A 26434-nucleotide genomic window follows, 5' to 3' on the forward strand; every position below is an offset into this window, starting at 1 on the left:
CTATCCACTTACTTATTAGATCAATCCAAGGGGTTCGCGTATAGGATTACTTTCAAGCAACCGACTCAGTCTTCCCTTTACCCGACTGGTTGGGGGTGGACCAGAGCCGATAGCAAGATAGAGCCTACATGCACCGGTTTGCCCGTAGCTGCCGAGGCTTGCCTGGAAATGGTGAGATGTAAGTGCAAGAAGTAGTGCAGAAGCTGGTGCTGTCTGAAAAAAACAACTAAAAAGGTCACAGCCGTAACCTTTGTGCTAAAAATATCTCCCGTACTATGATAGTGAAACCTCATTTTCCTCACACTTACCTTTCCGTTAAATCACTGGTACAATAGTATGTAGAAATAAGTGTTAATTAAAATAATAATAATCATTAAGACGTTTAGACAATTCTTTATTTAGTGCTTTCTTCTTATGATATTTTCAATATTAAAATGTATTTAAGCTATTTTCAACCTTATGTCTCACACATAGAGTTCAAAATCAATTGACGAAAAAATACAAATTATGGTAGATTGATGTGCCAGCAACTCTAAATAAATTCTAAAATAATAATCCTTGCTTGCTTATAAACCAAATAGTATGAATTCATGTATAAAATAAATATTTTTTTCCGATGCGCAATAAAATTCGTCCGCTGTGTCCTGAAGAAAAAATTTTTTTCACCTACTTTTTGCGAAAAAAGTACCATACAATGTTATATTTTTATAATCCTGATAAATGTAGCTTTCAGGTCATATTTTTTTTATTAGATTATCTCTAGTGATTTAAAAGTAAACGACGTTTATTTAAAAAAATACTTTTTGGTTTTTGTGAATTTTACTCAATATTTCTATTTTTTTGTATGAAAAGGCAAAAAGTTTGTTCTAGAAATGAATTCGCCATCCTTTAATTATCCGAAAATGATACCACACTTGCCCTAATACCCATAGTTTTGAAGATTTAGGCCTTAAAGTGAAGCGCGGCGGAAGGAAACTTGCCCCCCCTCCCCCTGCTACCACAGGGGGGGCTCCCGATGTCTACCGACGGAAATCCACTCAGGAGCACCCAAAGAACCACTGTTGCAAAAATGAGCCTTCTATACCAAAGTGGAGGGGTTCTTGCACTAAATTCCCTACTATACAGCCCGAAAGGGGCGCTTTTTAGGTTTTCCGGTTATACCGCGTAAAGGACTTACCCTATCGAAAAGTGGTCTTCCTGATGGTTGAAGGGCATTTAATCTTGCATTAAATAAGACCAAATTCATATGTTTTGGACAAACCGTTCTCGTGCAAATGTTCGGCAAAGTAGAAAATATGTGTATAATTAATAGTGGCGCATGTGGATTACGTGTGTTCCGTCCGAGATGGATGTGGGTCGGCAGGTGGACGTGGCCTATTTCGATTTCCGCAAGGCGTTTGATTTGGTGGACAACGATATTCTGCTGCAGAAATTGGCAATACTGGGATTCACGCCGAAGTCACTCCAGCTGATGGCAAGTTACCTAGGTGACCGTTGCCAGTATGTTAGGATTGACGGTTACGAGTCTACGGAGTACTATACAAGATCCGGTGTTAGTCAGGGAAGCACTCTGGGACCTACGCTATTCTTGGTATTCGTCAATGACTTGCCGGAAAAAGTCCGTATAGCCAGGTGTCTTATGTTCGCCGATGATCTCAAGTTGAGTCTAAGTATAGCCGATCCTAACGATACCCAATCGCTGCAGAATGATATTGACTTTGTGTACGAATGGAGCCAGGAAAACCATCTCCCACTTAATAATGACAAGTGTAAAGTTATTACTTGTTCGCGTAAGCGGAGACCAATATGCGCAACGTATAGACTATCTGACGCGCCACTGGTAAGAGTTGATAACATTCGAGACCTAGGCTTAATTATTGACGAAAAATTGGACTTTCATTCCCACGTATTAGCGACCTGTAAAAAAGCTAGTATGCTGGGTTTCGTAATGAGAACAGCGGCACAGTTTGACAACCTCTCAGTGGCAAAAGTTTTATTTAATGCATACGTCCGCAGTAAACTGGAGTATGGTGCGGTAGTATGGGACCCCTACGAGAACAAATATGTTCTCTTAGTGGAAAAAATACAGCGTAAGTTTGCGCGCTGGTTATATAAAAAGCGATACGGGTACTACCCATACCTGTATCCGTCAATGTTCGTATGTGCAATGGTCGATATGATGGAGTCTCTCAAATATAGGCGACTTATACTCCTCCTAAAGCATTATCTCCTAATTATAAGGAATGTTATTGAGAGTCCATCTGTCTTGGAGAGGCTATGTCTACTGGTTCCAAGGAACATACCTCGGGACGCCTCGGGAGTGCAAACTGCGCCGCGCCGCCCGCCGCGCCTGCTAGCGCGCCCCGAAACGCGCACGCAGCGCGCCACGCACGCGCCCACCGCCCGCGCTCTGCGCCTCGTTGGGGACTTGCTCGCTCAGCACACCGACATCGACATTTTTGCTGACCAAATTGGAATTGTGTTGTTGTGTTTCGCCAATTCTGTCTTCTCTTAAATGACACTTTCTGACTTATTTAACCATTGACATTTGTATATTTTATTTTTCTGTTTAAAATTGACTTTAATTGTATTTCTTAACATGTATTTGACCATTGACATTTATTTGTATTGTTCTATTTAAAATTGCCTCAGTAGATAAATAAATAAATAAATGACCCTCTCCACGTCCAATGGCTCGTTACCCGCTGGCTTCCAAGTCTTGAAAAGAAGCGCCTCAACCAGTGTAACCCTATCCAGGCTTACGAGCTGGATGCGCCTGTCCTTGTTCGTCCCAGCCGTTCCTTAACTGCGGTTGCTGCACCTCTTCCTGGCACTCACCTGAACGACTCTGTGTTACCTACTGTGGCTGCCCCTCTTCCTTGTATCCTCCTGCAGGACTACGTTGCCTAGCCGTATGCCTGGTCTAAGGTTCTTTAACTTAAAGTCCAATAAAAAATATTTACCAAAAACAATGTTTACTGACCACACATTTTTAAGTCATGCCTTTGCCCACCTTAGGATTAGTACATACTTACTGCTGTTTTTAGGTCAACATTAAACTCTTCATTACATAGCGGGTTGCAATAATAATCTAGTAACTGACAGAAATATCATTAAGTTCACAATCATACTAATAACGGGATTAAACTAACGTATTGAATTTCAAAAGTCAGTAGGTAGGGGCGGCAAAAATTGAATGGCCCACTAGCGGCAAATTTGTAAATCCGCCACTGATAGACAAAACATTAACGTAAAAATTTCATGGTTGATTAAATGATTACTAATTAAATTAGATTGTTTTTGTAGTCACTGATGTTACACACTGAGTCATTTCAAAGACGTTACTGCTACAATGTAAAACAAAACACAACAAAGCTGTCTATCGCCCAGTGACTAACGCAAAAAAATCTGAAATTTTATTTTTAATGTAAACTGAATGAATTTCACATAATTTGGTATTGCGAAAAATTGTAACTTACGCAGATTAAGCCGCGGCCCGGGCAGAATTTATTTATAGGGAGCCAATGTAGAGAGATAATATTTACTCAAGTTAAATGTTGTTTGGTATAGAATAGCTGGCTCTTTCTGTCTCGTCGCGTCGTCAGAAAATATTTTTTTTCTGTTAAGCCTGAAGGTTAACTGGCAGAGAATGCCTTATGGCATTAAGTTCGCCTTAAACAATTATTAAAAGAATAAATAAACAAAATACAGGATGTGGTTATGTAAAATAACGCCCATCTGAGGGGTGGTAGGTAGTATACACGATATTGATGCCAAAAAAAAAATATACCTTAAAGGATGATGGGCACAAATGTATGGAAAGTGGTACCCGCTCCAATAGCCATAACCAATATATATTTTAAAAGGCCTTAAGATGTAGAAAAATGTCTGCTATGGGGCCAGTTCTAATTCACGTTTTGAAAGCAGTAATTCCACTATTTATAAATGAAAGTATAACACAATCATCCATGTATACGAGTATGCACTATGACTACAATCTATGAATATAACCAAAAGAAACATTGAAAAGAAAAGGATTATACCTACGATGAACTACCCAAGCTATTAGCCCTTTATTCGCTTTCATCATGATGATCATTGTAGCCATAGGACGTCCAGTTGAACATAGGCCTCCCCCAATGATTTCCACAATGGCCGGTTGGTGGCGGCCTGCATCCAGCGCCTTCCCGCTACCTTAATAAGGTCGGCGGTCCATCTTGTGGGTGGACTTATATCTGGACTGGATATCTATTGGAGCCGGGTACCATTTTGCCCATTGTCCTTTTCAGTGAGAAATCCATGAAATCGGGAAAATAGTATTATTACACGGGCGAGCTATCGGACAGTCCCCCCGCTCTCTCGCATGTGCTCGGTGGTGTAGCGGGGTACGCGGGGGTGTTTCAGGCGGTAACAAGCGCCTTCTCGAAAGTTTTAGGAAACGTTTGAATAAGGTTTTTGACTAATAAAGTAATAGTTTTATTTATATTTTTCTTGTAATTACTTTCATGTGTGACCAGCTGACCACCCATGAGATGGGAGTTGTTTTACAAAACTACACCCTGTATAATAAATAATGTTTAGTACAATGTATTGTTTTTATTTACTTACATATTTTGTATGGTTATTTTGCTATCTTCGTCCAACTTTGGTTAGTAGGAAAGTACTGACATAGTAATTTGTGATTCCGGCATAAAATAATAAACGTCTATAGAAAGAGACACATTCACGAAAACCTGTAACCAAGATGAGGATTATACATTTTCAGTGCGAAGTCGGGCGCGAAAGCTAGTAGAAATAAAATAATACCCAATCAATAAAAGGGCTAAAACTGCATTAAAAATTAATAAAGTATTCATTTAAAATCGTTTAAAGATAGTATAATTTAAACAATAGAGTTGTTTTGAATACAGTTTTATTCGTTTTTAATACTAATAACAATAATACTGATTGATGTCAGCTTGGTTAGCTGTTACAAAAATAGTTAATATCAGGCAAGATGTCAAACATTAAAATTAAGTCAACAAGTCATTAAAAAATTAACATGACACATAACACTAATTGATTAATCTAGTTAACAGCCATTGTTACCATTTTGTTTTGTTTCTTATTAATAGACTTATTAAATGCAGAATTAAAAAGCTAGTTTATCACTTTGTCTTATCATCTAGGTCATAGTTTTGGAGACCCCCCATTATTATTTCTTCCTTCAAAGCAAGCACTTCCCGTAGTAGCTCTTGGTTATTGAGCTGCAGTTGAGATATGACAGCCAAATGTTTACGTTCACGTTCCTTGAGGCGCAGCATTGTTGAATCACACACTTCGCTGCATGATACATGGACACCTAGAAATAAAAAAATTTAGTGATAATTTTATTGTAAATAAAATGGTTAAAGTTTTTATTTTAGATAAAAGTGAAGACAACATACAGTTTAATTTAAAAGTTAATGGTATCATCAGTTTAGTATCAGTCTCTATTGTAAAATTAAGGTTACCCAGCTAGTTAATTTTGAAATGATATTTGAAATATCCCTTACTTGATTTGTTTCTCAGTCTATCCGTCAATTTATTATTTTCCAACTTAATCCTTGAAATCTCATTGCGTAGTGACTTTTCTATGGCATCTTTCTGTTTATTAACTTTCAAAAGTTTGGCTCTTGTTTCTGTTAGAGCATGGAGAAGCTCATCGGAACGATCGGAGACTTTCTGGGCTTCAGCAACACATGCTTTAGCTCCATTCTTCTCGATTGATAGTTTATCTTTAAATTTACCCAAAGAACCCTGAAAAATAAACATATTATTTTAATTACTTACTCATTTATTTCATTAGTATATTCTTATTTCAGTATCTCTTAAAAACAAATTTTAAAATACTCACATGAAGTTGTTTGTTCTGATGTTCCAAAACATGGTTTTGTTCTGTTAATGCATCAGCTTTTTCTTTTACACTTTTATGATAATATAACAATGTCCAAACTGAATTTATAAGCTTTACAAGAGCTTCTGGTGTTAAAACGTTGTCATTAATGTCCACATGTGGATTGAAAGTGTAAGTTATGTTGAAAAGGTCAAGTTCCTGAAAGTAAATACTTGATGATTACAACCAAATACATTTCTAGTATTTATTATGCCATAAAACAATATAAATACCTCACGAAGACCGATCAAACACTCGTTAATATTTTTTAAAGTACAAGGCTCGTATGCCGTTGCTTTTTTATGTTTATAATTCTGTAAAAGTTCTAACACTTCATCATCCAAGTCTTGAAACTCATTCGATGATGCCATTTTATTACCACGTTATTAAATTAATCACTGTAGTTAAATTTAAAGTTAACAAAAGAAAGATTCATTCAACCGATACAACGAAGTTTGTTTTGATTTGAAAGAAGAAAGGAAACAAAAAAACAACAAGAAATAGGAAGATGTCACATGTCACAAATGTCACTAGTGCTCTAATCCATATCTGTGCACTAGTGACTCCTAGTGAGGTGCGACAAACGAGTGCATTATAATCGATTCTTTTATCGATTAAGATATCGTATTCGAAATGTACAGAATATTTAAAAAAAACATTACTGGCTCATAAAATCTTGTAATTAACCCAATCTTCGGATTTGTATAATATTATTATACTAAGAGGTTTAAAAAAAGTAAAACACTGAAAGTTCTTAAGAATTATATTTTATTTAACAAAATCCTAGTTATTCAGTTCATAGAGAGCATGGCACTAATAAACATGGCTATGAAAAAATTGAAACTTCAAAAAAGTTTCCGTGTTACTTATTAATTACAGAACTGACATTATTGGAGAGAATATTTGTACATTTATTTCTTATTGGGGCATTTTAATTCGAATATTTAAGGCTGGAAAACTGGTTACGTAGCGCGGGCACAGACGAGGCCCAGCCAGTGGACGCAGTTATTCACATTGGCAGGTTCAGCATTCTCGACCTGTCACTTCTTTTTGGAACGATCCAGCATTTTACTCTGTAAAAAAAAACAATATTTCAAAAATGATTCGGTTACGTGGCGAACTCTAAACTGAACATTATTTAATAATTGGTTTATCTTACCCTAGCCAAGTTGAGGCCAATCTCACTGAGCCGCTTGTGCTGATATGTGAGAGGCTCGTGCAGTTTGGCATCGCCACGCTTGTAGAAGTCACTGTAGTCGAGCCGGAAGGCCAGCGTTTGCAGCGACACCTCCGTGTGGAGAGCCAACTTCAGTATCAACGTTGTCACATGGCCCCTGCAGAAATAAATTACATTAATTAAGATAATTTTCATTAAAAAAATTCAGCAGATATTTTCTACTCTATTATTTACCTGTAAGTTCGAGCCCAAACATTTAAATCAGCTTTTCGACTAGCCAAGAATTGAAGGAAAATCTTTCTTTTATCTTTATCTTGCACTTCGTCAGCTGCCGTGAATGCATATTCACCTGATAAAAAAGATAAGGTTCCATCATCCAAAAAACATTAAAGCGTTATTTTAATATTCATTGCACAAATCTGTGTATCATTAAATATTGGTATTGTTTTTATAATCGATAACAGTCTAATGTGATATCGATAGTCGGAATTAGTCGATACGATTTGGAAATAGAACATCACTTTATTGAAAAGTGACAGTTTGCCATTAACGATACCGTCGCAGTAGCGGTGCACCGCAGATTACCCGAAATTAAAAACAAATAAAAACATTGTCCATTAGCTCTTTTATTAATTATTTTCTATATTGTATCTGTAACTTTAATAGTTACCTCGGGCCACTCGCTCCGCCTTCATCTGTTCGATGCGGTCCCGCCGCTCGAGCTCGGCGTTGATGCCATTGTGTAACGTCGCCTCGAAGCTGCGCAGTGCCAGCGTCTCGTTCAACACGTTACCTAAATACGACTGCAGCTCCTACATGGAATAAGATAGTACATTAAAATCAAATAGATAATTTGTTTTAATTTTTTTTAAAATAAATCTATAAGTAGACTATATCAAAATATCGCAAAGTCGGTAGAAAGTAACAAGAGCTTTCTTAATGTTTTAGTTTTCTTAATACATATCGCTTACGACGGTCTATTGGTCATAACAAGTTTGACGTATAACAAAACATAATAGGTTTTAAAAGTGAATTATACTCTTTGTCACAGGTACTCCTTGTTTATAGGGCACAGCGCAACTACCCGTACATGTGGATAGTACACGGAGTCACGGACAGTATGAAGTTGACGGTGCACGGTGCGTACCTTCATGGTATGGGCGGGCGTGTACTCGTGTGCTGTAGCTAAAGTCAGGTCTGCGAGCACGTAGAATTTTGTTCAATGACCCCAAGCTACCCATCCTTATCACACGCGCGTAATATATTGCGACTGTGCGACGGGCGTCCGCAGTGAGGGTGCGAGCGCGACAGCAACATAATTACGCGCGAGCGATAAGGATGGGTAGCTTGGGGTCATTGGACGGGATTCTACGTGCTCACGGACCAGGCTTTAGCCACATACACGGCGCGTACCTGCGTGGTGTGGTGTATCATGGCGTGCGTGGAGTGCCGCTCGAGCGCGTTGTGGTGCAGCCGCAGCAGCGTGTCGAGGTCCTGGCGCGCGGCGGCGGCGGCCAGCTGGCCTCCTGGAGTGCGCCATATAGACGGCAGCGCGTACACGCCGCGTACCTGCGTGGTGTGGTGTATCATGGCGTGCGTGGAGTGCCGCTCGAGCGCGTTGTGGTGCAGCCGCAGCAGCGTGTCGAGGTCCTGGCGCGCGGCGGCGGCGGCCAGCAGCTCGGCCCACGCCGGCTCGGCGCCCACGCAGCTGGCCTCTTGCAAAGCGCCGCATAGACGTAATGCTTCGGCGCGTAGGCACGACACGCGACGCATCAGGCTCCATACCTCTGCACGTACAATACAACTATAAGTTAACTAGCTTACTAGCAGCGCAGGACCGGTCGTTGTGGAAATTCTTGGAATCTCCTTCATTGGGGGAAGTGGACGATATTGGTAAAACGGAGAACGAGAACTTCACCCGCTGGGAATTGTTTTGAAAGTTAAAAAAAACTAAAATGTTAGCTGAGTATCTTCAATCCTGAACTGCAGTAGAAGAGTGCTGGTGCTGGAGGTTTTGTTATTGTTACGTCAAACGTTGGCGAGAACTTCAAATATGTATACCGTGACAACTGAGCTGCTTCTCCAGAATGGTGTTCTCAATACGCTTGAAGCGCCACAGCTGCGCTTGACCACAGCAGCTAAGCCAAACAAATGAGCCTCGTCACTGACCGGGCATGTACTTGAGCCGCTTCTGCAGGATGGTGTGCTCGCGCCAGGCGTCGTGCAGGCTGTACTCGATGCGCTTGACGCGCCACAGCTGCGTGAAGAGCGCAGCAGCTAAGCCAAACAAATGAGCCTCGTCACTCACCGGGCATGTACTTGAGCCGCTTCTGCAGGATGGTGTGCTCGCGCCAGGCGTCGTGCAGGCTGTACTCGATGCGCTTGACGCGCCACAGCTGCGCTTGACCACAGCAGCTAAGCCAAACAAATGAGCCTCGTCACTCACCGGGCATGTACTTGAGCCGCTTCTGCAGGATGGTGTGCTCGCGCCAGGCGTCGTGCAGGCTGTACTCGATGCGCTTGACGCGCCACAGCTGCGTGAAGAGCGCGCGGTAGCGGGCGGCGCACGTGGCCGGGAACAGCGTGCCCAGCGGCCCGTCCACGCGGTATTGCAGCGCGAACACGTCCCAGCCGCTGTCGTCGCGCCCGTCGCCTGTATGTATAACATTATCGTACATTTGTTGCAAAATAACTTCGAATTGCAACAACATAAAGTGAGAGATTAAGGCTTGAAATGGATGGATGGTTTAATACTAAAGTCCCCGCGCGGGTGCCCGCGACCGAACACTTTTAATTGAAACCGCGCAAGCGTCCGCTTAACGCAGTTTCAAGCTTAAAGGTACAAGTTGAAAGTCACCATCACGCAGCAGAAAGCGGGCAACGTGTCAATTCGATTAGTGCGCGAGCTCCCATACACCGTCATATTATTATGTCGACTAGCTACCCTACCACAGTAGAAGTATCAAGTTCTGAGAGTAATATGAATGAATTATGGACTTAATTTATCTGTGATGGAGTAATACCCGAAGACATACTGTAAAATCATCATCATAGATTTAACTACGGGATGGGAAATGGCGCTAACGTGAAAATGACAAGTCAGTTGCTAGAATACCAATGAAAAATCGTTACTTTCTCAAAGACTGACGGATACAGTACATCTCCAAATACTTAAATGCGCGCTAAGGAAACGCATAAACATCGCCTCAAAATTTCATATTAAGACAATGATAGGCGTCTTGGTCAAGCATTTAAACAAAATAACTACATATAATTATTCTCAAACTGTAAAGTCCCATAATGACGTAATCAAATGAATCACGTAAAATTTTGAAACCTGTTTGTAAAACATTATTTCCCGCAATATCTCGTATTATTTGTGTAAATGAAGTAATAATGTTAGCGTCACTTAAAATAAGGAAGGAAGTTTCCAGTAGGATGTGTTCACAAATTTTCAATACGACATTTATCCTCATAACATTGATCTTGTTTTTAAACAATGCTCTAAAACGCGTTCATACGTCATTATAATCTTCTTAACAGTATACATAAACCTTTATTATGTGTTTGCATGTTATTAATTACCGCCTTACTATTAATACATAGGGATTTATTTTTGAATTATCTGTACTTGTATTTATTACGCACGGTTCAGTTATTTATTTGTCCGTGGCATTGCTAGCAGGCGTTAACTGCCTGAATTCCTAGTAGGAGTTTCACCGATTTCCTGGCGTAAAAAAGAAAGAGGTAGACAAACTGATACTTATTACGGTGCACGCGCACGGGTGACTTTTGTCACCGTTTTAGTATATCTCTCTATGGATACGAATAAGTAGTACGTTGTCTCTCTTTTTCTCTTCATAAAAGTGAAAGATATTATACTTGTCACGGTGACAAAAGTCAGCGGTAGAGTAGTGTTGAGTGAGTCACAGTTGGATTAGAGTTTAGCGTGCAGGCGCGCAAGCACTTGTGGACGTACCTACTGTTTAGTTATTTATCCGTGGTACCGCCAAAAGGCGCCAACTGCCTGAAGTAGGAGTTAGGTAAGCAATTATGTACACCGATTTCCTGGCGTAAAAAAAGAAAGTGGTCCGTCCCGGACACTACTACTTTTCATCCTCTCCGAGTAGGCATCGAAAACAAAACACGCGCGGCCGCCGGCATGGCTAATCCACAAGGGATTTACGTGCTAGCAGTGACGCACGCGCACGTGCCGCGAAGAGCAGGAGTAAACGCTAGTGTGGTGCGCTAGACGGCGACGTAGCTTCTTGTAAGTCAACCCTAGCGCATCGACACAGTACCGTCAACCGATCACTGAATAGGTTTAGTGTATATTGAATTGTTTTCTCAAGTAATAAGAGTGAAATTCGCTTACGATGGATTTCTCTGCATATGTAAACGAAACGATGCTCGACTATGAGGCAAGCTAAATTATACCATATTGTTGACTATATTGAGTAGACATTCTTTAAAATACCTTTGCGCAGAAATTCTTCTGTGCGAAGTACATTATAGTTCGTTTCATCCACGAAGACGCGCAGGGTCGAGGGAAGCAGGGTGTGCGGGGAGTTTGATCCGACCAATTCGAGCGTCATTGTTGGCATTGGTAGCGTTGCTTGCGTTGCAGAAGGCAATACGTAGACGCGAGGTCCAAATGCTGCGTGATTGGTGGATTGTGACATATCTGTCAATGTCACGTCAAAAATAACCAATCATGCAGCATTTGGACCTCGCGTCTACGTATTGCCATCTGGCGGATTTTTCATGCGCGAAAACCCTCATCGGATAGTTGTCCGTGAGTGCGCGCGCAAACTACAATGATGACGCTTGGACTGGTCGGATCCTGCTCCCCGCACCCCGCGCTTCCCTCGACTCCGCGCGTCTTCGTGGATGAAACGAACTATACAGGGTGGAATTTTGTAATGCCACCTGGAGGGAAAGTACTCTTAATACTGTAGATAGAAAATTTTACTGAAAGAAAACATTCCTTTATTTTTGAAAAGAAAGAGAACTGCATTCAAAGATTTTTGAAAATTTTTCTAACATCCACTACTATACCATACAATTTCCTGTAACATAAATTAAAATAATTTAAGATTTCATGGTTTTCTTTTCATTTGATTTATGAAGTTTGTTAGAGAGATTTCATCCTTATACTTAACCCTAACGATCGATGTAATAAAAATAAACGGTGTAATTTTAACATATTTTAGTTGGTTCGATTCCGGGGTGTGGCAAGCATATTATTGGAAATCTTTAAATGCAGTTCTATTTCTTTTCAAAAATAAAGGAATGTTTTCTTTAAGAAAAAAATTCTATCTACAATATTAAGAGTACTTTCCCTTCAGGTGGCATTACAAAATTCCACCCTGTATTATTCTGTGCTGATACTTATTATTGTACACTCACAGTTGGGGTAGAGGTTGACGTGCAGGCGCGCGAGCACGTGCGGCGGCTCGAACTGCGCGTTGGTGGCGCGCACGGCCGCCTCCAGCGTGCACGACAGGTTGTGCACGTACAGCGACGCCGCCGGCTTGCTCAGCTCGTCTCTGCACAGACAATAGTGCTGATGAGGACTTGATTACTGTGCTTAACAGTTGGCACCACTGGTCGTTACAGATCAGTGCACAGTGGTGCCATGTGGTCTATCCGTCTATAGTCTAAGAAAGCTTTCACATTAGGGCGTCAGAAGCGCGAAAGCAGCGCGGCAGCGGCCTTTTATAATGTGAGTGAAGGCCGTATGTATAGTATGAAATTATATTAAAGACTTCTAAATGTGAACTTACTTTACTGTCGCTTCAGCGCTCATCTGTTGCCAACATTAGCGAGGGACAGGATCTTACTCTACAGTGGCACCAACTGGTGAGCTTCAAAACGATATCCTTCGTAGTCTAAAAATCTAATAAGTTTTTCAATCAAAATTGACTTTCATCAATCAATTTGGATTAGACAGCTCATACATTACAGAGTTCGTAAAGACACAAGTGACGTAACGCGGCCGCTTGCGCCAACGACAAGCGATTGCATATTCTATAACAAATCTCTCTACTACTGCCAGGTGGTCCAGCAGGTGGTGGTGCGAGGTGAGCGCGGCCAGGCGCCGCGTCATCACGCTCGCTCCGTGTGTCACTCACTGCAGCAGCGTCATGAGGTGGTGCACGAAGTCGCCCTGCGCCAGCAGCAGGTAGCGGCGGTGCGCGGCCAGGTGGTCCAGCAGGTGGTGGTGCGAGGTGAGCGCGGCCAGGCGCCGCGTCATCACGCTCGCTCTGTGCGTCACTCACTGCAGCAGCGTCATGAGGTGGTGCACGAAGTCGCCCTGCGCCAGCAGCAGGTAGCGGCGGTGCGCGGCCAGGTGGTCCAGCAGGTGGTGGTGCGAGGTGAGCGCGGCCAGGCGCCGCGTCATCACGCTCGCTCCGTGTGTCACTCACTGCAGCAGCGTCATGAGGTGGTGCACGAAGTCGCCCTGCGCCAGCAGCAGGTAGCGGCGGTGCGCGGCCAGGTGGTCCAGCAGGTGGTGGTGCGAGGTGAGCGCGGCCAGGCGCCGCGTCATCACGCTCGCTCTGTGCGTCACTCACTGCAGCAGCGTCATGAGGTGGTGCACGAAGTCGCCCTGCGCCAGCAGCAGGTAGCGGCGGTGCGCGGCCAGGTGGTCCAGCAGGTGGTGGTGCGAGGTGAGCGCGGCCAGGCGCCGCGTCATCACGCTCGCTCTGTGCGTCACTCACTGCAGCAGCGTCATGAGGTGGTGCACGAAGTCGCCCTGCGCCAGCAGCAGGTAGCGGCGGTGCGCGGCCAGGTGGTCCAGCAGGTGGTGGTGCGAGGTGAGCGCGGCCAGGCGCCGCGTCATCACGCTCGCTCCGTGTGTCACTCACTGCAGCAGCGTCATGAGGTGGTGCACGAAGTCGCCCTGCGCCAGCAGCAGGTAGCGGCGGTGCGCGGCCAGGTGGTCCAGCAGGTGGTGGTGTGAGGTGAGCGCGGCCAGTAGCCGCTGCGACGCCGCTGCATGTGCCAGCGCCACGCCCGCGCGTAAACCCTCCGCTTCCCACCACGCGGTGCCTGCCGTACCGTCCGCTTCTGATCCGCTCCCTGCGGGAAGCAATAGGATTGAATACATCTAGGACGCGAATTTGTAGTAAAATTGTGTAAGATCATCCCCATTAGGAAAGTGTGACCGGCTACGTTTGCCTTCCTATAATTTCTAACCAGAGTAAAGAGTAAACATACACTGGGCTTGCTTGCTAACTCATTCGATGAGCGGCTGATCCGTAGCGGACGAAGCGCTCAGTCAGTGGCGCAGTTTATACACTATGCTCGCTTGCTAACTCATTCAGTGAGCGCACATCCACAGCTGACGAAACGCTCATTCAGTGGCGCAGTTTATACACTATGCTCGCTTGCTAACTCATTCAGTGAGCGGCTGATCCGTAACGAACGAAGCGCGCGGTAAGTGACTGCATCCACGTGCTGTACGGATAACGTTGCCAGCGTTTGCTAACCTACACTACAGTGCACTAGTAGCGGCACGTACCCGTGTGCGACTTGAGCAGCGGCTGCAGGTGGTGCGCGTGGTCGCTGGGCCCGGGCTCGTCGGCGCACGCCTCTCGCATGAACACCACGCTCTTGCCCGTCGCCAGGATCTGCGCCGCTTGCTCGCGCGACATGAAGGACGGCACCATCCACTCTCTGATCAATAGGCATAACAAATTAAGGTTCATTTATTTTTGCAATTTGCATTTTTCGAGCGTAGTCGCCTTGCCAGCGCAGCGTCGACACGCGTTGCGTCGCGTCATAAAAAATATATGGAAAGCGTCCCTCGCAGCGACTGATGGGGCCTCATCCTAAGCAGCGCTGACTCACGTCCGGACGGCACCAACGTAAGTTTTTTCGGACAAGCAACGCAACTCCCTCTTCCTACTGTGCTCAGCATTAGTTGTGGCATTGGGTTCACGGCGACGCCTATGGCGACGCTACGCGGGCGCTGGCAAGACCTCACTCAAGAAGCTAGTGTGGGTGGATCCTTATAGAAAGAGCAAACGCCGCGCTGCAGGCATGCAGGCTAGTTAACCAAAGCTAATTTGGAAAAGAAATAACCTTACCTGACTCGATATTTGTCGTGCCACATTCTGTCAATAGGCACACCGCTTCGGCTTTCAATGAAAAATTCATTGTACGGATCATCAATTTCACCTGAAATTATTTTGGATTTGTAATAACCTTTTTTTAATTTAAAAGTGACCAAAAATAGTAAATACATAGTTTTTTCACAGGCTTACCATGTAGGAGCCAACGCGTCAACATGAGCAGCAAAGGATAGGTCAGTGCCGTGAGCAGGCGTCGGGCCAATGTGGCCACACGCTCGTCTCCGTGCCGGACGAAACGATGGATGCACGAGGCTAGTTCTCCTCCTAATACATAAACATTATTTGAAGATTTAACTGGTCCCCCACTACCGGACATTGATAAGTGCACGTACGTCGACGGAGCGCTCACTTCGACTTCGAGCGCGATCGTACACACAATTTGAATTTGCTATCTCGCCCTCTTTCTTTTTCAGAATATCTAATGAGCCCTCGCCGACAAATATCTCTTCATTTACGACTATTACTAGAAATGGAATGTTGTATTTGGCCAATAAAAAAACAAGGCTTTATGGCTAGTTTTTTTCAATAAAACTACTTTCCTTCATAAATGAAGGATACCTTTCTTATGGTGTGCTGTGTGCGCCATGTTTGCAAGCCAAGTCATTCTGTGCAGAGGTTCTTGGGCCCACACGCACACGCGTCGCAGGGTACCGCCGCCTCCATCGCCTTCACATGCCTATAAAAAAGTAAGACAAAAAATATAAACCTAGTAAAAAATCCAAATCCTTTGGGAATAAATAAGAAAAAGCCGTCATTTTATGGCTATGAAAAAATAAGGTCAAAAACAGTATCTTTAAAATAGTGATTCAATATCATACCTGCGATTGGAGAAGGGCTACACTCCTATAATATTCAGTTAATTCATCTCTTATAGAAGCAACCAAACCTTCTCCCATGAGACCTAAAACAATGAGTTGTAGATAGATAATATTTTTTGTAAATAGCATACCAATTACATAAAGAAAGAATACATACCTTGAGGCATAATCCCGGAGTTGGGATCAATAAATTCCTTGAGCCTATCATGTAGGAAGCCAAGGTGGGCAATGCGAGCATACAGAGCCTGCATCGGGCGTGACCCGCCGCCCGCACCCCGCGTTTTCACCCCGGTCGCTGCTAACACCGCCTCCCGGACACATAGGCGATCATTTGGTCGATCTAACAAAAAAAGTAGCAATTTACAGTCCATAAAGAATCAGTACATCACATAGACATGAACTTGTTTTATGTTTCGCGCACTACGTTAATTCAATTAACGTAACGTAAATTCATCTTGTTAATCAACCAATAGACTCACAGCTAATCAATGAGGTGGTCAAAAACAGCCATACCTGTTATTCTAGTCAGTTCAAGATTTTGCTTAACTTTTTCAAATGTCAAGCTGTAGCTATAACTTACAGTACTGCAACATGTGGTCACATGCAAGCAGTCTCCAGATCCCTTCTGTACATCAACTTTAATGATCAAGTGAAAAATTCATTATTGTCTACTAGCTTACCATTTGATTGTAGAACCAAAGCCATATTACTGTTATTAGATGGAAGACTCTGATTAGATCCTTGGTTCTTAGGCGCTCCTTGACTTCCCCAGCTCACTGAGCCTATTGTACTTTTGCTGGAACTTGATGCAGCACCAGAAAGCCCAATGTTTGACTTCTGTAAAAAGAAGTTGGATTAGAAAAAAAGATACTTAAGACTGCTATAAGTTTACCATTAAAAAGAAAGATAATGTAAATGCTTCATCTGAATAAATCTTACCGTGGCCAACTGGGGTATAGGAAAAAGTTGGTGTGTTGATTCCGTCTGCTGTGGTGCTTCCGACAGAGCAAGAAGCAATGAAAGAACAGAGACTCTTTGCTTCAAAATAAACTGAAAAAAAAAATTGATGATTTTATGCAGCAAATTGTTTTGTCATTTCAATAATTTGATATTTACTTTTTATGTTTTAGGATATGATCACACATTATAAATTCACAAACAAATGATAGCCAACTAATGCTATTTGCCTCATATTTGAATGTAAATAAAAAAAAGTTAAAATGCTTACAGTATTTTTTAATTTGGCATAAAATTCATTGAATTTATCCACATCCCTGGCAGACACAGAGGTAAGGCGCGATTGTATCTTTTGACAGAGGAGCCTTTCATCTTGATTTGATCGTGCTTTCTCACTGGTAGACGATAAGTACGACACGGCCAGTTCATACGCGCCATCTAGAAGTAAATAATAATAGTAATTAAAACAAAATAAGCCAAAAACACATGATGGAAATTTAATTTAAATCTTTATGGATTTTAATTTCCCAGATGTAAAGTATCTGTTTGGATACCTCTCTTGAACTTTTTAACTATATCTCTGAAATAGTCTTGTATGTTATTCATAAAAATAGGTGTAGTAAAATTTATGAATGTAATGAAATCACCATGAACCAAACATGTTTGACAGATATTGATCATAAATTATTTCGAAATTGATTCAAAATTGGAATAATACCTGGATCAGTTGACAGTCCAACACATAATTTATGAAGCAACGTAGCAAGATTACTCGACCCATCCATTCTTCCAGAGTTCAAAATAATTGAAACCAATGAAAACAATTAAAGTGTATCACATAAACGGTTTTATTTCCATATTTCGCTTTGGAACCGGAATTTATAGAGTAATTAAAAGCAAGGTGGTGGTATTTAAAAATCACATTACTATTAAAAATATTAAAATATTGGATTTTGTGAAATTTGTAAATATCGCTCGCTTTCGTTACGGTCCACTTGACAGAGTTTTTTTTAAACTGAATGACATTGACAAATCAAAAAGAAATTAAAATTCACAGAGTAAGCAGCAACATAATAGTGCTGTACCCCAAGGACGTACAACTCTTGTAGTCGTATCGCAATCGTACAGCATAATTAAAACGAAACTTTCTTCGTAAATGACTTCTAGTGTGTGAATGTGACATTTGAGAACTATCTTTGTAAATAGTTTTGAGTAAAAAAAAAGGAATGTGTAGTGACTTCTTTCTTTTCTTTTTGTTTCAACATCAACAAATACCTTTTCTCTGTAAATGTTTAACAATTTGAGGGCACGATTGAAAACGTAGAAAATGAGCTTCTCGAGTGATGAAGTTAATTTCTTAGTTTACCGCTACCTACAAGAATCTGGTGAGGTTCATTGAACTGCTGTAGACGCTAGCTACGTGATGGTGGAAGAGCATGATCGTAGCGCGTCGTGGTAATTTTTGTTTTGTAGTACCCACTTTTTAATTATTTCTATTTTAGGTTTTCATCATTCCGCATATACCTTCGGCATTGAGTCTCACATTTCACAAAGTAACATAAATGGGGCTTTAGTACCTCCGGCGGCGTTGCTGAACATACTTCAAAAGGGCCTACAGTATACAGAAGCAGAAATTACACTCGGAGAAGATGGTACTTAATTTTTTACAAAATACTTTTATGACAGCATCATATAGTTATTGGTATAGCTATTCAATTTGTCATTTTAAAACATTGAGGCACCATGAATCATTAACTACCTGCCAATTCTAGCGACAACATGGGAATTATTTACCAAGTGACCATCCATCTTATTCCAGGATCTGAAACTCGTCTAACTGAGAGCCTTAGTTTAATTGACGCAGTAACACCAGATATTGTTGCTGCCCGTCAAAATGCACATAATGCACAAAAACAAGCTATTAAAGCCGAGCCTGGCTCAGGAGGAGAACAACAAAATGGTGTGGAGGTAAGTGACTATGATCAAGGAATTCAAAATTAAGAATATTATGTTCCTCTTGGAATATTTACCACTTTATTTTGGTCCATAGGTCCAATATCTGTGATATTGACATATTGTGATAATTTTAAAATACTTTTTAGGGCACACCGTGTACCACAGCAACAACAACAGGGGGTGCTGCCACACCCAGTGCCCCAGAGACCATGGATGTTGATCAGTCCATTGAAATTCCTGCAAGCAAAGCCACTGTGCTCAGAGGTCACGAATCTGAAGTGTTCATTTGTGCATGGAACCCCAGCACTGACCTACTAGCCAGTGGTTCTGGTGACAGCACAGCAAGGTATGTGTGAAATGTTTTTTTGCATTGTTTTAATAAATATAGGTACAATGCAAAAATAAGATGAAGTTATTTAATATCTTCTATTTTTATAGGATTTGGGATATGTCCGATAACCCTGCTACCACTCCAAATCAGCTTGTACTGAGACATTGCATCCAAAAAGGTGGAGCAGAAGTGCCTAGCAACAAGGATGTCACATCATTGGATTGGAATGTAAGCAATCAACAGATTTTTATAGTATAATATTGTCTAAACCTTCATTAGATTTAATTTTTGTAACAAAATATAAATTATTTCAGTGTGATGGCAATCTGCTGGCCACCGGATCATATGATGGCTATGCTCGTATATGGACTACAGATGGAACCCTGGCGTCTACATTGGGTCAACATAAGGGGCCCATATTTGCATTGAAATGGAACAAACGTGGAAATTACATTTTGAGTGCAGGAGTAAGTTTTAAACATTTATACACAAGAAAGTAAAATGTATTTACAGTTATTTTTAAAGTATGAATAATTAATTAATTATGTTGTAAATTACTATTTAGGTGGACAAAACTACTATAATTTGGGATGCTGCAACTGGTCAATGTACACAGCAGTTCTCGTTTCATTTGGCTCCAGCACTGGATGTAGATTGGCAAACAAATACTTCATTTGCATCATGTTCTACTGATCAGTGCATCCATGTATGCAAGCTCAATGCTGATAAACCTATCAAGAGCTTCCAAGGACATACAGTATGTATACCCATCTTATTTTAATCACACATTATTTAGGTTTATGAGAGAAAGGTACTTAATTTTTTTTTTTGTTCCAGAATGAAGTAAATGCTATTAAGTGGGACCCACAAGGACAGTTGCTTGCATCATGTTCTGATGATATGACCCTAAAAATCTGGTCCATGAAACAAGACACTTGTGTTCATGATTTGCAAGCACATTCAAAAGAGATTTACACCATTAAATGGTCACCAACTGGACCTGGAACTCAGAATCCTAACATGAATTTAATCTTGGCCAGTGCATCCTTCGATTCTACTGTGCGCTTGTGGGATGTAGAAAGAGGAGCATGTATCCATACCTTGACAAAACATACAGAACCTGTATACAGTGTTGCATTTTCACCAGACGGCAAATTCCTTGCCAGTGGTTCATTTGATAAATGTGTACATATTTGGTCTACTCAGACTGGGGGACTGGTGCACTCATACAAAGGCACAGGAGGAATTTTCGAAGTATGTTGGAATTCCCGGGGTACTAAAGTTGGCGCGAGTGCTAGTGATGGAAGTGTATTTGTTTTAGATTTACGCAAATTGTAGTAAATAGCTGGTGTTAGTGTTCACTGAAACACTAACATGCCTATGGACACGCCTTTTAATGTATTAACATGAGCAGTGACTGCCACAGTTTGGTCACATTGAAGGTATTTCTAAGGTAATGACTAAAGTTATATAAACTGATATATTTCAATACCTAGCACTAGTTGCATAAGTAATAACTAGCTCATAATGTGTATTAATTTCTTTACTTCTAACAATATTGTCCTAATTATAAGGAATATTACATAATTTTTTTTCATAAATTTTGTTTGGGGTATTAACATTATTATCAACTATTATAACTGATAATATAAAAGCAAGGAAGAGCTTAGATTGACATTCCCAAAACAAATTCAACTTACATGTAATTTATTTTCTATATTTTTTGTAGATTTACCATGTTTTGCCCATGGGTACTGTTTTGTTGGACTAGTCTGATTTTTTTTCCCATATTGGTTGACAGACCACAAAAAATTAATTTAGAAACCTCAGAGAAATAGTTTTAGATCATTAAATGCTTTGGAGAAACTAGCGAATATAATTTATTATCTTTTATTAGTTTATTTTCCTTTTTATTCCTATACTAGCTATGCCAGCAATTAATTATTTTCCGTTACACTGGTTGACTGCACAACAAAACCGTACTAAAGACAAAAAGGGAGATTTACCAATAGATGTATGAAATATCTTAATAATAGTGTATGAAATGATACATTTATTGTATAATTGAGAGAAATAAATACTTTTTACTCTTAAGAAGTTATCTTATTATTTTTAGTAAAATAAAAACAGGCATGTAGCAAATTATACATTTTATTGTTATAACATAGGCCTCTTATATGCCAGCAAATCTTCATGTTTGTATAGTGAGTGAAGCTTTTCATACATGTATTTAAAAAAATATAATAAGTTATCATACTGTCCTTTGTATGGGATACATTGTTGGTGGTCACAGCTGTTAATATTGTGAATGGGATAATTCAGGGTGAGGTAATTCTTGTAATTATGATCTCGTCCCCATGCACATAAATGTAGTTCTAGCATAAGTTGATGTAAAGCCTCTATAGTTGACAAATACCATCGAGGGCTTCCTTTCTGGTGACGCCAGAATTGAGAAGCTCTATTCTGTAAAACAACTTTGGGCAGCTTTTGTAATCTAGCATCTGCAAATATTCCCCGACTTTGATTCCATGTACTATCAATAAGTACAACCCTGGTTATTGGCAGTTTGGTTGCATGGTATATTTCTGAACAAACTTTATCTTCTTCAACAATTTTTGTCATAAGAGTGCCAACATTAAATCCATGAGGCAATTCAGCCAATAGTTGTTCACTGTAAGTAACATCACTCTTTTTTCCTGTAAATAATTCGCGTACAGTTTTTGCTTCTATTCCGGGGTAAAGCAACACAGTGCTACCATCATGCTGATAGTTTGGTACATCTGGGTATGTAAATACATTAACATCAAGAGGTGCTAACACAGCAGCGTGTGCGGCAGTGCTTTTTCCATCAATTTCACGACGGTGTTTTATAATGTCCACTTTGACAGGCAACTAAAAAAATTACACAAAAGCTGAGCGATACATTTATATAGGTAGGTAACCTAGGTTATCTAGTTCTAGTTTTTAACTAGACTTACCTTGCACAAAGGTATACAACCATCCAATTGTGAAACTGGAACAAAACAAGTGTAACAGAAATACATTCTAGATTTCCCACATTTTGGGCAAGGGCTCCGACCGTTTAAAGAATTTAACGGTTCCGAGTTTTCTATGGCCATATTCTCAAAGGGATTATCATCTCTAAGTCTAGCTTCCAGGCTCTTGGGATTCATGTTTTATTAAATTTTAGTTTGAGAGGTTATTTTGTTTTGATACTTAGAAAATATTGGCCATAGAGAAAAGTAATACACAGGGTACGGAAACTTCCATACTACGATCAAACTTGCTTCCAAACAGCGACTTCAGTCGATAAATTCCAATACTTTTTTTTTTTTTCTTTATGGCTCTCGCGGATTGCGTTTAGCCACGACAGGGTTCTTGATTTTTGCGTTCAGTTTTGCCATAAGTTTTGCGGACATTGCGTTTAGACAGGGTGGGATTGGGTTAAAGTTAAAAGGTAGGGAAACGAATCAATTACGGATGGAAACGGAACAAAGGATGGTTTTCATAGGATCAATTTAGGTGTGATATAATTACAAAATAATAAAAATAAAATAATATTTACATAAGTACAATATACATTACTATTTACAATTTTATATTATTATGGGTAATAAATTCGGCTAGGATATTATAAACATCAATGTTATTGGTATATAATAGGCAAGTGATGGATGTAGGAAAAGGAATTTTAATGGCTAAAAGAGAACTAATAAAAGAGGAACGATCATATAGGCAACAGTAAAAAAATATGTGATTTAAGTCTCCGACGCCAGAACCACAAATGCACGAATCATTATCAAGTACATGAATTTTAGCCAAGTGTGCTGGAGTGCACACGTGACCAAGTCGCATTCTAGTTAAAATGGTAGTAACTGTTTTGGAAAGATTCATTTTGACAAACCATGGTTTACAAAGGATGGATGGTTGAATGAGCTTGTAATGTTTCCCCTTAGATTGGCTAGTGAACTCCCAATTCTCATCCCAGGCAGATTTGAGATAAGCTTTGGGAAGGGCTGCCGTTAAGTCATGGCAATAATTTGTGTACGGATGTATATCTCCACACTCAACCGCTTCATTGGCCAGCTTATCAGCTTTATCATTTCCTGGAATATTGGTATGACTAGGAATCCACGCAAAATTAATTAAATGACTGTTAAGACTACATTTGTGAAGTAATTTCCTGCATTCTGTAATAATAGGATAATTAGTATTGTTCTTAAATGGAAATTTATGTAATGCCTGCAAAGCACTTTTAGAGTTTTGTTTAATTTCATAAGGAGAGCATACTCTAAAGCCTTAAACAGTCCAAAACATTCTCCTGTAAAGACTGATGATTCTGGAGGGAGTTTTATTTTCTGGACAATATGATATTGTTTATGGTATGCGCCAACGCCAACATGACCCGTTGGAGAGTGCTTAGATGCATCGCAATAGATATGATGCCAATCGCCCCAGTGTTCGTCTACGATCTGATTGAACTTAATGTTAGCATTGTAGTCATCCTTATGTATGTCTAGGTTGAAATGAATTGTCGGAGTAAGAATAAGGGATTCAACAGAAAATATCGGAAGAATCGCCGTGTGGTGACGGCAGAGTAAAATACATTTGTCACCAACCCCTACTCTTCCCGCGGGTGTCGTAAGAGGCGACTTAGGGACTACACAACAAACAGAGAATGGGCAGCAGCGCTCTCTGAAAAACATCAATCTTTTAAACTGCGATCTCCAACCCGCCTGCCAAGCGTGGAGATTATGGCAAATCCCTCCACCATAGTGGAGGAGGCTCATAGTCCAGCAGTGGACTGTAAAGGGCTGTTGATGATGATCGGAAGAAAGGAGGTTCTGTAGACTGGGGCTTGGATTGATATAAATTTACGAAAACTAATAATCACACAAGGAGGAGATTTACGTGACCAATAAGAGGAAGTATCAATTAAATCATTAAGTCTGTTGAGTTTGCTATATTTATGATGGTCAGCAAATTGAAGTACACGGAAAAGATACTTGTCACATAAATATTGGCGGCGTAATTTCACTGGGGGCTCAACACATTCAGCTTGCAAGGCATTAATTGGACTCGATTTCATAGCACCAGCTATAATCCTTAGCGCTTTAGATTGAATCGCATCCAATTTACTTAAACCAACTAAATTACAAGGCTCTAGATAGAAACTGCCATAGTCAAGTACACTTCTTATAATAGCATTGTATAAAAGTCTTAATGACGCTGGGTGAGCACCCCACCAGACTCCAGAAACACATCTTAAAATATTTAAAAGCTTTTCAGATTTTGCAGCAATGCTATAACAAACAATGAGGAAGCAATACTTTTTAACTACCCTAAAACGCATGTCGCTGCTCCTGTTTCCTTCATATTTTCATTTTTTTCTTAATTAAAATATATTTCAGAATATTGTTAATTACAATGTGAAAACTTTTTTTAAAATGAAATTAATTTGTTTTAATTTAAAACTGAACGGTAACATTTTTTGTTATAATTTACTTAATAGAGTAGTAGAAATTACTATTTAACATATGGCAACTTTGTTTTTCCTCCAAAATGGCCGGTGTTGTTTTTGTTAGGTTGAATGCATTCTTGTTTTCTTAGCCATCGTTTATGAGTTCTGTGGCCCTATTAAAGTATTGAAGAGTCGAGTCAAATTCAAGTTCATTCCTTCGTACCTGCTGCTGTTCTGGTTCATCGGAGTTTTGTTCGTTCCTTCGTGAATTGCGAAGAAACTTTCTGTTATGTTAACAAGTGATCTGAGTTTTCTCAAAGTGCAAATGCTTTTTTAGTGTTGTTGAAAACTTTGCGAAAAGACGCTTTTGGTGTATAATATTATGTGTGTTCATAAATAAAGTAAAATTATTAAATTGAAAAGTTTTTGTTTATTTGCATTTCCATGTGCAATGTAGAATTTTTCCAAATCCATTGTTTTGAAAATAATACAATACGTACACCATAAAGATAAATACTTTCAAAATAATGGATTTGAAAAAATTCTACATTGTACATCAAAAAAACAATAATTCTTTGAAGGTTATGAGGGCCTATGTGTGCGTGAACTGTGTGTATGTATGCGTGGACTTTATGTATGTATGTGTGCGTGTACTATGTGTGTATGTGAGCGTTACGTACGTAGGTTAAGTACAGCGAATTTAACACCAGGCTGTCAATTAGTAGGCTCAAAAATTTGACAGAGTGGGTTCTCTATTTCCTATGTATTACTTTTCTCTATGGTAATACATAGGAAAAAAGTAATACATAGGAAATAGAGAACCCTCTCTGTCAAATTTTTGAACCTACTAATTGACAGCCTGGTGTTAAATTCCCTGTACTTAACCTACGTACGTAACGCTCACATACATACATAGTACACGCACACATACATACATAAAGTCCACGCACACATACACACAGTTCACGCACACATAGGCCCTCATAACCTTCAAAGAATTATTGTTTTTATGATGTACAATGTAGAATTTTTTCAAATCCATTATTTTGAAAATATTTATCTTTATGGTGTACGTATTGTATTATTTTCAAAACAATGGATTTGGAAAAATTCTACATTGCACATGGAAATGCAAATAAGTAAACAAAAACTTTTGAATTTAATAATTTTACTTTATTTATGAACACACATAATATTATACACCAAAAGCGTCTTTTCGCAAAGTTTTCAACAACACTAAAAAAGCATTTGCACATTGAGAAAACTCAGATCACTTGTGAACATAACAGAAAGTTTCTTCGCGATTCACGAAGGAACGAACAAAACTCCGATGAACCAGAACAGCAGCAGGTACGAAGGAATGAACTTGAATTTGACTCGACGACTCTTCAATACTTTAATAGGGCCACAGAAAACTTAAATGATGGCTAAGAAAACAAGAATGCATTTAACATAACAAAAACAACACCGGCCATTTTGGAGGAAAAACAAAGTTGCCATATGTTAAATAGTAATTTCTACTACTCTATTATGTAAATTATAACAAAAATGTCAATGTTCAGTTTTAAATTAAAACAAATTAATTTAATTTAAAAAAAGTTTTCACATTGTAATTAACAATATTCTCAAAATAACGGGTGTAAAAAAACCTATCCCGAAGCCGAAGACTACTTATTCTCCAC

The 26434-nt window shown here is 40.1% G+C and overlaps 5 protein-coding genes across 7 annotated transcripts; 1 reads left to right on the forward strand and 4 right to left on the reverse strand.

Moving 5' to 3' along the window:
• Nucleotides 1–4895: 4895 nt before the first annotated feature.
• On the reverse strand, nucleotides 4896–6412 carry LOC135086533 (uncharacterized). Its single transcript, XM_063981267.1, has 4 exons — nucleotides 6148–6412; nucleotides 5876–6073; nucleotides 5535–5778; nucleotides 4896–5341 (listed from the first exon to the last, which is right to left on the reverse strand). Exons 1-4 carry the CDS (start codon nucleotides 6283–6285, stop codon nucleotides 5148–5150), a joined length of 774 nt encoding a protein of 257 aa, XP_063837337.1. The 5' UTR covers nucleotides 6286–6412; the 3' UTR covers nucleotides 4896–5147.
• Nucleotides 6413–6665: 253 nt separating this feature from the next.
• LOC135086540 (gamma-tubulin complex component 3-like) lies at nucleotides 6666–8604 on the reverse strand. Its single transcript, XM_063981276.1, has 5 exons — nucleotides 8505–8604; nucleotides 7762–7903; nucleotides 7326–7440; nucleotides 7074–7248; nucleotides 6666–6987 (listed from the first exon to the last, which is right to left on the reverse strand). Exons 1-5 carry the CDS (start codon nucleotides 8523–8525, stop codon nucleotides 6955–6957), a joined length of 486 nt encoding a protein of 161 aa, XP_063837346.1. The 5' UTR covers nucleotides 8526–8604; the 3' UTR covers nucleotides 6666–6954.
• A 5337-nt stretch (nucleotides 8605–13941) lies between these two features.
• On the reverse strand, nucleotides 13942–18028 carry LOC135082993 (gamma-tubulin complex component 3 homolog). Of its 3 annotated transcripts, none has more exons than XM_063977770.1 (11): nucleotides 17723–18028; nucleotides 17276–17442; nucleotides 16987–17097; nucleotides 16758–16884; nucleotides 16205–16387; nucleotides 16048–16130; nucleotides 15788–15905; nucleotides 15362–15493; nucleotides 15185–15275; nucleotides 14617–14771; nucleotides 13942–14174 (listed from the first exon to the last, which is right to left on the reverse strand). In XM_063977770.1, the coding sequence occupies exons 1-11, from the start codon at nucleotides 17787–17789 to the stop codon at nucleotides 13957–13959; spliced, it is 1452 nt and encodes a 483-aa protein (XP_063833840.1). In that variant the 5' UTR covers nucleotides 17790–18028; the 3' UTR covers nucleotides 13942–13956. The 3 variants fall into 3 exon arrangements, with proteins under 3 accessions (XP_063833840.1, XP_063833827.1, XP_063833833.1); XM_063977757.1 differs by having other exon boundaries at nucleotides 16728–16884; nucleotides 17723–18026; XM_063977763.1 differs by lacking the exon at nucleotides 17723–18028 and adding an exon at nucleotides 17559–17666 and having other exon boundaries at nucleotides 16728–16884.
• Nucleotides 18029–18202: 174 nt separating this feature from the next.
• LOC135082982 (F-box-like/WD repeat-containing protein TBL1XR1) lies at nucleotides 18203–21388 on the forward strand. Its single transcript, XM_063977748.1, has 8 exons — nucleotides 18203–18389; nucleotides 18507–18656; nucleotides 18824–18972; nucleotides 19107–19306; nucleotides 19399–19519; nucleotides 19606–19758; nucleotides 19857–20048; nucleotides 20129–21388. The coding sequence occupies exons 1-8, from the start codon at nucleotides 18332–18334 to the stop codon at nucleotides 20627–20629; spliced, it is 1524 nt and encodes a 507-aa protein (XP_063833818.1). The 5' UTR covers nucleotides 18203–18331; the 3' UTR covers nucleotides 20630–21388.
• A 38-nt stretch (nucleotides 21389–21426) lies between these two features.
• On the reverse strand, nucleotides 21427–23197 carry LOC135083015 (tRNA-uridine aminocarboxypropyltransferase 1). Its single transcript, XM_063977782.1, has 2 exons — nucleotides 22270–23197; nucleotides 21427–22183 (listed from the first exon to the last, which is right to left on the reverse strand). The coding sequence occupies exons 1-2, from the start codon at nucleotides 22462–22464 to the stop codon at nucleotides 21449–21451; spliced, it is 930 nt and encodes a 309-aa protein (XP_063833852.1). The 5' UTR covers nucleotides 22465–23197; the 3' UTR covers nucleotides 21427–21448.
• Nucleotides 23198–26434: the final 3237 nt, after the last annotated feature.

The sequence above is a fragment of the Ostrinia nubilalis genome, chromosome 2, assembly GCF_963855985.1.
Source record: "Ostrinia nubilalis chromosome 2, ilOstNubi1.1, whole genome shotgun sequence".
Taxonomy (NCBI): domain Eukaryota; kingdom Metazoa; phylum Arthropoda; class Insecta; order Lepidoptera; family Crambidae; genus Ostrinia; species Ostrinia nubilalis.